The sequence below is a fragment of the Meleagris gallopavo genome, chromosome 12 (assembly GCF_905368555.1).
Source record: "Meleagris gallopavo chromosome 12, MGAL_WU_HG_1.1, whole genome shotgun sequence".
Classification (NCBI taxonomy): Eukaryota; Metazoa; Chordata; class Aves; order Galliformes; family Phasianidae; genus Meleagris; species Meleagris gallopavo.
Genome location: NC_139415.1, coordinates 2,764,930 through 2,779,204, shown reverse-complemented (window position 1 = coordinate 2,779,204; position 14,275 = coordinate 2,764,930). Strand labels below are relative to the sequence as shown.

Here is a 14,275-nt window from a genome sequence, read left to right as displayed (position 1 = left end):
TTTGTTCATAACACATTTGTTTATACTTAGTGCTTTTGAAGCAGAGTGTAACATGCTTTTCTCTTTTATCTGTGGGATTTCTGTTGCTCTCTGTGACATCTACTAAAGACAAGTTTGGAGACATTTGATCTGTCCCCCCCTACTGAAGACACCTCTCTCAATGACCTGACCTTATAATTTGTCGTCGTCTTAGGGTTCTGCAAAGTTCTCGTCTCCAACTCATTTTTATTTGCTTGGTGGTTTTTTTATATTTGTTTATATGGATTAGATGTATATATGTGTGTGCCTCAGTAGAGGGAGGTTTTTATTTTGCTAATTATGTTTTCAGGCCTGCAATAGAAGGCGGTGTTTCAGAAGTTGAGATAATTTCACAGCAAGTTGAAGAAGAGACCAAAAGCATTGCCCCTGTACAGCTTGTTAATTTTGCCTATCGAGATCTACCCTTAGCTGCACTTGATCTGTCTGTGGCTGGGTCCCAGCTTTTGTCAAATTTGGACGAGGAGTACCAAAGAGAAGGGTAAGTACAATGGACAAAATTTTATTTTCTAAATTTATGTTACAGGAATTCCTCTGCCTGTAATTAAAAAACAAACAAACAAAAAACAATAAAAACCCTGAGTTGGAAACGAGCAGCCCATTGTCCTCAAACTCATTTTAAGATCACTGTCACAGGATGGAAATGACTTTCTAATATAACTAATCAGTGCTGGTTTGGGGCTCTTTGAGATCATGTAATTCATAGCAACTATTTAACACAGTCTGGAAGATTTCTGTCAGATGGGGAAAGCTAGACAAGTCTCTAGCCTATCACACATGCAGAGTGGCCTGATGAACGCTCTTCATTGGTGGTGTTTCAGGATTTCAGGATAACAGTTAGCAACTGTGATCCTTTTTCATGGTTGTAGATCCCCTCACTGAAAGGTAATGACAGTACTGTTGATTCCTGAACATATCATTGCTTTTCCTAGCATAATTTAAATTGTGTAGTTTGCTTATGTGAAAATATTGACTTTGATACATGCGCACTATTGCTGTTCTAGAACAACTGCTCCACTTTTATTGGAATATAAGATCTTGATCAGTTTATAACATTTGCTGAAACATAACCCAGCGTCAGTTTACATAGCGTTGTTCTACAGAACATAAGTTATCCTTATGCCTGATTCAGGCCTCAAGTGGCTGTAAGTGGACTCTTGTGCTATGGTTTTCATGAAAGTTTTGTGTCAGTTTGAAAGCATAAAGAGTGAGGCAGTGAGAATGATGAGAAGTGCAGAAAACCTGCCATTGGAGGAAATAGCCTGCTACTGATGGAAATAACTGTTTCCATTTCACATGAAGAGACTTTGGGGAAATTAAAAGGAATATCACAGTGAGGAAGAGAATGGTCTGTTCCATCTCTATGGTATTTAGGACTTGAATAACAGCAAAGAAGAGAAGAGTGAGGACAGCAAAGTGCTTGGATAGACTACTGGTGTGTGGGAGCAAGTGGGGAGTAGAATTGCAATCATTAGATGTCTTTAAGAAGATGCAGTTATCTGGAATGATGACAGTACAGCTTAATATTCCTTGGGACAGAGATTAGGTGAGCACATGTGCTTAACCCCTCTGACTCTGTGGTTGCTATTCCATTGTATGTTGCACTGAATGCATATATGCTCCGCTGCCAGTAACATCTGTCTAAAAACACTTAACAGTAGGTTATACAGAGCTCTCAAGATGAAGCCATTAAAAGGCTTAATATAAGCCTGAATATATTAACTGAGTGTGTTCTAACCTGTGCTCAGAAATCAGCAGAGAATCTCTGCTCAGCAGGTATTCTGCGTGCTAGTCAGGAAAGAGTACTGAGGAAAGACTCTTGCCTTTAATTTCTTTCCAAATTAGACTTTGTGACGTGTTCAGAAAGCTGTTGCTCCAAACAAGGGGAAATACATTTCAAGAAGGTTATGTAAGTATGGTACAACTGTAATGCAAAATGCTCTGCATAGCAGAAGAGGCACTTGAAAATTAATTTGAGTATGCAGGTGTAACCCTCAGGCTATTTTGGTGCTGAGTCGATACCAGTTTTCAAATATGGATTTTAATAGATTTTTATGATCTGAAACTCCATTCTTCACTGTGCCAAAGTGCACAGGTCTCTCATTGTGACTGTTTGAACAGTTTTGTAGTCTAAGTGTAGAAATAGACTTGTTCTTTTCCTCACCAGAGATCCCTTACTTCACACAGATGACTTTAGTTGCTTTGTCATTCTGAATGGAAATAAGTAAGAGCCATCCAGACTTCCCAGCTGCAGAGGGGATTCTGTGAAGAAAATTCAGACCTTTAGCTTGTATGTCTTAGTGCATTTTGGCTGAATATGTTCAGCTACATCCCAAGGCTGCATCTTCCTCGTGAAAATGTCTTCTTCCTTTCAGAAGCACTGTTTGAAGTTGCTATCCTGTGAAATTTAAGAGCTGAGCTGAGATCAAGAAGGCTGACAGCCCAAGTGAAAACCTACCTCCATTCCACCTTGTGGCTTGTTTGGGAATGTGTCTGGTTTTACGGGCATGCTCTGCTTTCCCTCTCATGGCCTTCTTAGTTGTCTGACTCACTTCTCCACCTGAGTAAGAAGCATCTGTGAAGGATCAGATCACATTGGTACAGAAACTGCCAGCTACTTCTCCCTCATAGACAAAGAGGATAATGTGGAAAGGTCAGCACAGGAAGCAATAGAAGATGTCTGAGTCCCTGTATTTTCTGTCAGCATCCACATTCATAACTGTGAAGCTCTACGTCCCCACTGATTCTGCACAGGTTGCAAGTGGAGATACTGAAAGATAGTGCGAATGCCACAGAGTACTAAATGGGGACATAGGCCTTGTTTTTTCCACTCTGTGGTGGTCTGCCTTCATTGCAGACCTCCAGACGTTCACTTCTACATTTTTTTTTTTTCCCTGAAAATTTCAGGGAAGTTGCCAGTCAGTATGCATATATTCTGTAGGAATCTAATGGTCTAGATCTGTATGTAGACAAACAATGCTTACTGTAATTGCAAGGCATCTCACAGGGAGGTCTGGCACGTGCCCACTTCTTGGAAAGTTATAAAGGAATATGACAAGGGGCTTGGAAAGTAGTGAATTGTTGACTTAAGCTGCATCTGTCTGGGACCTTACTGGGGTTTGCAACACCTTGCTGTCCACAGTATTGTGCCAACCCATTTTAGAAGCTAGGAACTCTTCATCACTAATAGCTCTAGCTCCATGCACAGAGCAACAAGAGAGACATCAGGCTAGAGATGAGTGAGTGGGCAGTAAAGTAGTCTTCTGATGTAATTATTTGGTTATGTGCTCCCCAAGGCTTTCCTTTAGCTTTCTTTATTTAAGGCCAAATTGCACCAGTCCAAGCACGAGTGCAAGTTTAACCTGGTTGGTGAAGGATAGTGTGGTGCTAACTAGGGGACTTTTTTGTTGTTTAACTTGACAGAATGTTTCTCTCAATACACCTGATTTGAATAGGCTACCAGGAGCAGGTGGGTAATAGCTCAGCCCACAGACTCAGCGTCAGACTAACTACTCCTCTCACCAGAAATGGGAGGGGGAGGGGAAAAACAGAAAGAAAGGGAAGTTATGATCTATTTTTTGCTAGAAAGATCATATGTAACCTGACAGTTACGTGGCTTTAAAGATGCAGGAATGAAAAGTTTATTTTGTGGAGATTGATGGGGCTTGGCTCTATCATATCAAATTCTCAGAGCAGTCAGTTCCCATCTCTTAATGTTATTGAAGGAATTTTGTTGAAAGTTTGAGCTATTTTTCTCAGAAACTGTTTACAATACTGGTTCCTGCATTAAACACCAAAGAAAGGAGTATAGGTTTGATGGCACATCATGCTAGTCCCTGAAGTACACTTGTAAGTAATAAAAGTGTAATTAGGCAATAAGATACCTTTTTCTGTTCTTTCAGAAACCCCTAGACAAACCACAAACTGTGGCTTCTTCTAATGCATGTTAGGCAAAAATTACTTATTTTCTTTCTGTAGAATTCTCAGGCAGGGGAAGTCCAAAGATTTACATGATGGAAGATTAAGTTGGATGAAATATGTGTTGAAGATATTAATTATAAATCATGTTGGATGGGCTGGCATTGCCTTCTTTGCATTTAAAAACAGTAAGATGCTTGTGGTCTCTGCACATCAATGTGTGGGATAGGAGGGATTGCTGAATCAGGCTTGCTTCCTAGCTGCAATGAGGCTGATGTGCCTGGTATTAATAAAACTATGGATCTGTTTTTTCAGAAAATGAAAATTTCTGGTAAATGCTAACAATCTGCAACTAAAGCACTTTGATTTTTATGTGACTGTAGCCATCTGTATTTAAAAAGTTGCACGTTCTCCACCCAGTGGAGCACTGTGAGCAAATAGTAGCTTGGTTCTCAGGACCAGTGAGTTCATTACTTACTAGTCCTGCTTGTCTGCCCTGCAGTTAATTTTAGGATATCTTTGCTCTGTGCTGCATTCTGTACTTAGACATTGCAGAAACGATTGAGGCATTGACTGGAGACATGTAGATAAGAAATGAGCAAAAAAAATTTGCCTTGGGTTCCAAGGAGAGCACATAATGTACATTTGTAACAGATAAGGTGATACTTGTGTACCAAACCAGCTGCAAAGCAGGTGATTTTCTTCATGTTTGTGAATTTATGGGAGAATCAATGTCTGCATAGAACTCAGTTTGCATGAAAATAATGTTTCTCTGAGGAGATTAATCACCCAGAGGTTCAAGAGCTTTTAAAACATTAACATCAATTTTAATTCCTTTTTTGTCCAATTGAGTGTTCTGTTTTCCAAAAAAAAAAATGCCTTCTAATTCTACATTAGTGATCAATAAAAATGATGGAGAACAGTTCAGAAATTGTCTACGTGCAGAAAATGGTGTGTGCTATGAACAAGCAGGGATTGGGACCAGCTCTCCTTCCCATATTTTCTTTTATCTCCAATTAGGAGTATCACTCATAATAAACTGTAACAGACGTCGCAGCCAGTTGCGTAGTAGACTGCATTTTGGAGAAGTAATATGCAGTTAGTTAATGAACCTGTCTCAGCAAAGATCTGTGTTTGGTGGTGGCTGGAAGGAAGCAGAGATGCACCAACTTTATATTATGAAGGTTGCTCTGGAAGTAATGCCTCCTATTTACTTCTGGAAATTACAACAGCTACAAAGAGCATGAAAACATTTCTCAATAGAGCAAGTTCTCAGCTACAAAATACTATTTTTCAGCATAGCTATCCACCATTAGCTATGCATTTTTGCATAGTCTAAGATTTGTTTGGTCCCAGGCCAGCTGGAAAGGAAGCAGTCAGCATATCTGAGAAAAGAATAAGACGTGAAGTGATAGACAGGGAAATAAAAAAGAAGGAAAGCCAAATATGAACAAAGAATAGAGACACAGAGACTTAGAAGTTAACATAAGCTCACAGGATTATTTTTCCTATCATTTGAGATTGGTTGTAAGTCTTCCCTGATTGAGCATATTCACCCACCCTGGAAGAAAGGAATGTCTGTTCCTTGAGTCTGTCTTCTGTAATTGTGTCCAGTGAATGCTGTTATTTCTGTCTTTCATATTCACGTTTCAGTTTTTATTTTCATCTTTAAGTTTTTTTACTTACAGATTCTGCAGGGCTTGAAGGTTTTTTTTAACCAGATGGACTAAATTCCCATTTTTCTTTTGTTTTCTATCTTTTTGTTTGTTTTTGTTTTTATTTGGCAGCATACTTAAAATGTAGTCCCTTTTGTGAAAGGTTCTGTGCAGGTCATGCAAATCCTGAAGCATTCGTGATGAATGATCATGATCAGATCAAGGCTAGAGGTAAGGTGCAAAGGTTTTGAATGTCAGGGCTATTTCCTACAGTTTGCTAATTCTTTGTATGTATAAAAGTGATTTATTTAAACTTCCTTTACGTGCCAGTCACGGTCTGAATCTGGAGAGACGATGCAAAATCCTATCAGTAAATACAGTAAGCGAGGCTGAGTGCTGATTTGTTCTTTGTACAGTACTATATCACTACTGCTGCACAGAGATTGTCCAGTCCAAAACTAAGACCTGCAGTGCAGCACAAAATGAGTGTTCAGTACTTCAGAATCTGAGAGGTGATCAGCTCTTTGCTAAAGAATGCGTGAAATGTCAGACTGTTACAAGGAAGTTCAATGATGTAAAAACTTCTTTTTCTAATATCCTTTTGAGCTTTTCTCTTTGCAAATGTTGTTTTCTAGAGTAGCTTTTTACTGCGTTATCCTAGAACCTAAATTCCTCCACTATGTCCATCTTGTATCTTCTATCCAAAACACCAATTGATAGAGTGAGCACCAACAATAAGTGGAAAAAAAAAAAAAAATCCACACGTGTATATCAGTGGTTTTCAAACTTTTTTGATTCATAGATCTTTTTTTCATCCCCCCCTTGGTTTTGTGTTTTTTTTTTTTGTTGTTGTTATTTTTTGTTTTTTTGTTTGTTTGTTTGTTTGTTTGTTTTTACAATAGAACTCTTCCTAGGTATCTTTTGTGGCTAGAAATGGAGTGTCCCACAGATCTGTTTGCAGAGGACTATTTTTGTAGAAGGGAAACGATGCAGATCTGACTTACCTGGCTTAACATTAGAATAACTGTCTAAATTGGAGATGATGTGGCTTGCTGCAAAATCTGAAAGATTGATAACCAATAGGATAAAAGAGAAATATGGAAAGAGATATTTAGCTCCAAGAAGAGTCCATGAAAAGGTCAGCTAAAGGCTGAGTGGCAGTCTAAAAGGAAATGAAATATTAGGATTTTTTAGGAAAGGAATAATGAATAAAACAGAGTTCATATTGTGCCTCTCTGTAAATCCAAGCTTTGCCCACATCTTGAGTGTAAGTGTGTAGTACTGGCCCCTGTCAGAAAGGATATGGTAAACAAAAAACTGGAAAAGACTTGAAAACAGTGATCTAAGGTGTACATACACTAGGATTGTTCAATCTGGAAAGGTTAATATGAGATTTGAGCTAATCAGCCAAAGAATAGGATTGACACAAGTACTGGCTGTATTGGGTTTGGGCTTAGGATGAAGTCAGGAGGACTTTCTTGCCATTAGAACAACAGAGTTTTGCAGCAGTCCTCTAAGAACTGTAGCTGGCTTAGAAATTGTAAGACTTCTAGTGGAAAAAGGATGAGGCTGTCCTCAGGAGTCAAATGATTCTTATAGGAAAAGCCTGGGAGAGGGATGCAGAGCTCTATTTGTTCATTACAATTGCTGAAGGCTTCCAGCTGCTATGTGTAGCCTCCTGTGAGGCTCCTGTCTGTTTAGTCTCAGACAGATTTTGTATTATTGAAACTTTCTGTGTTTCAGTTACTTCCTGACCACCATGGCTTTTCTTTTCCTTCAGTTAGTGATTTGGATCTCATCCATCCTTCTGGTTGCTAATCATATCCACCTTGTGAGGTGCAAACATTTGCTGCTAAGGCCCCCCCCAGCCCCCCCCCAAAAAAAAGAAAAAAAAAAAAAGGCAGGATAATATATAATACAGATTTGGGATATTTGTTTGCTAGATCAGAAAATAGAAACAGTGACAGCTGTTAACAGCTTGAACAAATTTTGTAGTTGTTCCTTACCAAAGAAATATGTTAAACCTTTCCCAGTTTTGCCTTATGCTCTTTTTTTTCCAAGCTGTTTATTAATAAAACTAGCAGTGATGATAACAGATTGGTTTTCCACACAGCCATGTGTGAAAGTATCTTTAAAAAGATTTACCCCAGTAAAATTCCACAGTGTACTTAAATTTCTCGTAACCCTGCATCACTATCAGCCAACATATTCTTGCTGTAGTGCGTTTATTTATTTCATCTAGGCACTGTAAGGCAGGTAGATGATAATCCTACTGAATAGTGGAGCAGTGGCCAAGATTTGGAAGGTAGATTTAAACCCACTCTAGTTCTGGTATGGATTTGTTTTTCTAAAATACCAGATTTCTCATCTACTGGATGGATGAGAAAGAGATACTCTACTAAGACAGTTTAGAGCACTGAAGGAGATGAAGAGATTGTTTATTAGGATCTGGTATGATTAGTGTGTCAATAGATTTATCTGCATAAAATATATTTCTAGTTGTAGTTCATTTTCTTACTTATGTCCCTTCTTTACAGAAGATACGTAGGGGGAAAAAAAAAAAAGACCAAGGGAAGATCAGGACTCTGTAATACAGTTGTGTCAAATTAACATGGTAAATGAACTAAATTTTCAGCTTCCAACAAAAAAAACTGTCCTGTGCACCATTTTTTAGAGTTCAATATAAGTACTGGTGTCAGTGGATTCAGAGGACTTGAAGATCTGTGAAGAGTTTGTCTGCTAGTTGAAGTTGCTAATCACTGTCTGCTCACAGGACATGTGTTAGGCAAATGCACCTTGGTTTAGTTAATTAAGATAGGAAACTGAAGATAGGTTTCCAGGGCTTAATTTTCAAACACTTTACATACTTGAAATCAATTTATATATTATATGAGTGATATATAGGAGCAAACATGCAGATGATCTGCACTTCACCTCTTAACATTACTGCTTTTCCAGACATAAGCTGGTAATTTCATTCAGAAGCATTTTGGAATTGGGAGAATATTGAAATTGGATAGATAGAATAAGTCTGCATTCCTTAGTGTTTCTTAAAGTAATGATTAACTTGAATAAAGATTATCATGTCTGTAGGTAATGCATGCTGAGTATCACAGATTATTTAGTGAAACACTTGGGGTATTTGGAAATCTTAACTACATAGAATTTTTAAAAGTGTATTTAGGCCCTCTGCTGATCATTCTGAGAATAGGAAATAAGAAAAGCAACCCTGCAATGCTAAAATGCTGGCAAAGCAGGTCTTTTTGGAAACGGGAAGATAAAGATAAGATGAGAATAAAACTAAAACCTGTACTAAATAGACAAAACCAGTCTCTCGTTATTTTGGAATGATCTTGGAAAACAAACCAAAATACCAGCTGTGGTGAGAACAGGTTATCCTGTTTTGAGATGGAGGCAAACAAAATCCATTAAAAAATGACAAGTTTGCTGAAAGGCCTTATTGGAATGCTCTTTTTTTCCTTAGATTTAAAAAAAAAAAAAAAAGTATTTTAAATCCAGTGCCTTCTGTATTTTTTAGTGCATTATAATTATTTTATGTATTTCTTTTCAGGCAACGATTGAGGAAAAAAATGGTTTGAATTGCTCCTTCAGGCTGAAATATTTGGACCAGTGTAGGAACATTACAAAATGCTATGAGGAGAAGTGATACAATAAATACTATATCAGTAGTAAACTATGGGAGAATTTTAGAAGGAAAAAAAATAATCAGGATGGGCTTTTTATTTCTGAACAACATGCTACTGTGATTCCTGACAGAAGTATTTTCAAGAGAAAAAGCAGGAAGTTTCAACAACCCATTTTAAAATGTGTATCTGTATTAGGAAAGTGCTGGTAAAACATTTATTGATTCATCAGCTTCCTTCCAGAGCTCTCATCCTCACAGATGTACTCAGCAGGAATTCTTCCAGTTTCTCTCCCTGCAATAAACAAGTTTTCTTTTGAAATCCAGCTACTGGTTTTGGTTGGAGCCAAAAGTTCTGACAACCCTGCAGAGGATGGTGACTGCCAGCTACTTATGGAAGTGGGAACCAGGATAGTAATAGTTTTCTGCGAAGATTTAAAGCTGCTCTAGCAACTAGAGCTTGGGTGTTACAGTGAATGAACTGTGCTCTTAGCTGGGTGGTGGTTATTAGCTGATGCTGAAACCAATTATAGCAGATTTGGTACTGATCCAAGTGATGTCTTAAATTTCATCGCTCCTGTAAACACACATTGGAAAACAGGGAGTTGTTGTGGATGGTAATTTCAGCAAGTAGTATTACTTGTTGTTGAAGTAATAGCTGTGTTTGTTGTGTTGTTGTTTTTTTAATTTCTTCTCATGGTTCATTTGAACCTTGGAACTGATAGTCTATGTCTGTACTACTAAGCAAGCCATCGAGGGCTCTCTGACCCTTAAAACCAGTGGCATAGCGCAGCTCCCTTCACTTTGCCTGATGCTTCTTTTTCCTCCAAAACAAGGAGACCTCTGTTTAGCCTGGTGCACAAATAGATTGCTGGCTTATTCAAAATAGATGGACTAGACAGCCCCAGCCAGTTGCTTGACACTTTGGCCGTCTACTGTTTGCTAGTATAGGCTGGGTTATGGAGTATCTGAACTACTCTTCGGTGCTTTCCAAAATCCTGTTTTTCTTTTCCATAATGTGCAACTGATTGCTGCTCTTGTCTGATTTGTCTCATACCTGAAAAGGGTGCAAGACCGTAACATTAAATACCAGATAATCTGTTATAAAACATCGTTACCTTCTAACTGAACAGCTGAGCCCTTTTATGTCTTGTTTACCACAGATAAGTAGCTGCAGCATGTATATCAAAATCAAGGTGCATGAAAAATAGAGAGACAGGAAGAAAGTGGAAAAGCATTATATGATAATCAGTGTTGCATTACGCAGACCACTGGAAGACACTTGAGTACCAGTGTACTCAAGAGGGTTGGGGAAACTTGTTAAAGCTGAGACACAACTGATCCCCAGGGTGAAGTTATGCCTGTGTAACAGTTGCAATTAACCATGCTTATTAAAGTGGATCATGCAGTTGACGAATGCAAACAGGATTTAACACTGTAATCATTTGGAAAATGGCCCAACCTTAGTAAAGAAACCAGTGAGTGAGTCTAACAGTCTACGTGCAGTATTGATGAGTATCTGTAATAGCAGAACTTATTGTTTTGAGTCCACTGCTCTGTAGCTCTCTTCCTTTTTCACTTCTTCTTTTCTTTTCTTTTTTTTCCCCCTCTTAATTTTCTTTTCTTAGATCTAACTGGCTAAAACCGTGCTGTGGGAGACGAGCAGCTGTGTGGCAGGTATTTTTGCTCAGTGCAAGTCTCAACAGTTTCCTGGTAGCCTGTGTAGTGTTGGTGGTGATTCTTCTGACTCTGGAACTCCTAATAGATATAAAGCTTCTCCAGTGTGAGTAGGAGGATTTATTTTTTTATTTTTTTTTATTTTAATGAAATAAGGGCTTAACTTGTTGGGAGGCTTTTGAAGGGGTGGGTTGGAGATTGGTGAGGATTTTTTTTTCCCTACCATATAAATGGTTAGTAGGCTAGGCAAGAACTCTGTGTCTGTGGAACCCTGGTATAGTGAAGTCAGTCCCTTCTCTATTTTGCTGACCAAATTGATATAGGGCACATTTTCAGAGGATACGAGCAGAGTGTACCTGCAGGTATCTGCATGTTGGTACCTGAAAAGGTCTGTCCTTTAGGTCAGACACACTCCGTACACAAAGGAGAAAAGTCATATGTACTGTTAATCTCCTTGATACTTGTTGTATACACCTGGAGAGACAGATATGAAGAACATGCTAGGTTATTTCATGGCATTTCCTTACTTTTTTATTTCTACTGAGGTAGGTAGGAATTGAAATTATGGTTTTCTATCTTGTGGCGTGCTGAAATATTACAGATTATTATTCTACTCTAATATACTGTGATTCCAATAACTGCCTAAGTTGAGTTTTGCTTTATCTGAATTCACTCTACACAGGTTCCACAGTGCAATTTTTCATGTTGATTTTTTTCTCCTACTACTGTTTTCTTCCATTTTTTTTTTCTTTTTTTTTTTTTGCTTTTGTGTTCACAACAGGTTTGTATTGCAAATGCCAGCTACGTTTTCCCCTCTAATTGTTGTAAACTAGCCTTTAGCATCTCCCCACAAATATATTGAAATGTCAATAATGAGGTTCAGACAATTCCAAGAATGCACAGCATGAAAGAGTCACAGTCTGGTGTCCTCTATGGCAACTTCAAAATAGGCAAGCATAGTTTTTATTCTGTCATTCTGCAATTGTCATTATTTTTCTGTTGGTATTAGTGAAGTTAGCTTGCAGTGTAAGGCATAAGTATTGTAATAAGATTACGTTAGGGAACTTGATTGATAATTGCAACCATTTTATAAACCCTTCAAGTGACTGAGCTGTCTTTCCACAATTTTGCCTAAGTTTGCCCCTCTTCACAGCCCTGTCTGTCCATACTGCACACACAGTTACCAGCATGACCATTTCATTACATTTGTTATTTTCAGCAGTCTCTTGGAACTTACCATTTTGTATGGGGAAGCCCATCATTTGGACAAACCTGTAGCTTTCAGATGAGTCAACAATGCTAATTATGGGGTATAAGTCCTTAAAAATTGAATGAGGAACTGCATTTACTGAGGTACTCAGTAGATACTGAGATGTATTTTTATATTTATATATAGATTTGTCTCTTTGTGTGGAGCCCAAGAGTTTAAAAGCTGTTTCTGTTGATTTGTTTTAGACTTCTAATACAGTTCTGAAGACTTTCTTCTGGAAGCACCTACTTTCTTACCATTCATTTTTCCAAAAAGGTGACTATTTTTCAGGGCCCACTTCTCCTCTTTGTATCTGGTGCATGTCATACTCTTAAAAACTCTGCAGCCTGCACCTTGTATGTGACCTACAGGTGCTTGGTCAGGTCAGGTGATTTTACTGTTAGGCTGCTATCCCTGCCCTGTCTGTGTGGATTCTCTCAGCACCTGAGAGGATGTAGCTCTGTGTTGCTACTTTGCGTTACAACTCATCACACTTCTTGCCTTTTTTAAGCTGAACTCCTCCTATTTTGGTTAAAATCAGATGAAGGTTATCTTGATGATGCTTGGTATTGCAGTTGTGTTGTACAAGGAATGTACATTGCTTACCTTGAAGTGGTAAAGAGCATTTAGGGCATTATCATGCTTTTTAAAAATATATATAACTTGAATTTATAATGATTTCTTATTCTATGTGAAATTGAGCAGTGCGTTAGGATACGTTATGGCAATTTTGTTTGTAATAACAAATGCTAATCCACTATTTATTGATAACTATTTAGGAAGCCTTTTTTCTCTTTTAAATGAGATTTTAATGTGCTTTGAGTTTTTTTTTTGTGGAAAAACTATTGCATGAAAAGTCCATTTTTCTGGCTGTGTGATTTTGAAAGTACCTTGCTTATATTTTTATTGCACTTTTGCCACACACAGAACTGTCAGTATCAGTAATGGAGACCCGGTCTGCAAATGTGTAGGGCATCATTAACAAAATGTCTTATCATGTGATGCAAGTATTTTGAACTTGGCAAGTTTCAACCCATACTCCTGTACTCAGAAAAACAGACTATGCTGTCCCTTTGTCTTCAGAAGTTCTGGGGGAGAGCAAGTGAGGCAATCGTCTTAGTCCTCTTCCTGCAGTCAACTGCAGCAGATATTTCTGTAGAAGGCATCAGGTCTTCCTGAAAACCGTGGAGCTGAAAGGCTGCACAGAATTCTACCTGGTTGCTGGATCAGAGTCCTGTCTGACTGTCTGGAGCTGTCCAAGGAAAATGAGTTCTGAGATGCAGTGATGTCTCTGCATGAACGGGTTGAGGGCTTGCCCAAACCACGCAGGGAGCAGCTGCTATCTGCACCTGGCAGAAACTTGTTTGTATCTACCAGGAAGCTATCATCAACGACAACAGCAATCAGAAGCAAGAGCTGGTAGTACAAGCTTCTATAATGGCCACTCGCCATTTGTCAGGATGCATTCTTCATTCCTGTCCTCCAGATACGCATTTTGAGTATAAATGAAAGGAGGAGTTAGACTGAAGCTAGCTGTACTTAACTTTTATACTGAATGGTAGTCTTCATAACTAAAAAGCTGGGTTTGTATTCACGTTGTCCTCATAGCACCAGATAAGCAAAATGTGAAATAAAGAAAACTATTTGGCTTTTAGCTGCTTTTTTTTTTTTTTTTTAAAGGATAAGATAAAATAAATGTGGGGTGCTGTTTTGATAAAGGTAGCAACTGAACAGCTTTTAGATGCTTTGCCTCAAACCAAATCCCAGGATGTATCCAAGCTGCCACAGAGTGGGGGATGAGCACCTCTTGGAGAAGAGCCTTCTCTCATTTTGTAGACCTTTCACAAAGGGGAATCTTTTGGAAGAAGCAAATATACAAAGCCAGAGTATGGCATGGTGATTCAGCTCTTTAACAAAAGCTTCTGGCTTGGAAGACTTTTACAGATTTACTGTTTTACTGGCAATTTGATTGCACGCTGTCTGGCAATGGATCCAGCACACTCCTCCATCAGAAATTGATTTTCTTTCAAAATTCTTACTGCTATATATTTTTTGTCCACTAAGGGGCAGCTGGAGCCTTATATGTCAATCAGCATC

The 14,275-nt window shown here is 38.4% G+C and overlaps 1 protein-coding gene across 4 annotated transcripts in view; it reads left to right on the top strand.

Moving 5' to 3' along the window:
* TMEM266 (transmembrane protein 266) overlaps positions 1-14,275 on the top strand; it is a 77,934-nt gene that overhangs the window by 26,828 nt on the left and 36,831 nt on the right. For all 4 annotated transcript variants that reach the window (XM_085233958.1, XM_085233960.1, XM_085233959.1 and 1 more), the window contains exons 4-5: positions 329-517; positions 10,881-11,035. In XM_085233958.1, coding sequence (XP_085090084.1) covers positions 329-517; positions 10,881-11,035 — 344 coding nt within the window. The remainder of the gene's footprint in view (positions 1-328; positions 518-10,880; positions 11,036-14,275) is intronic.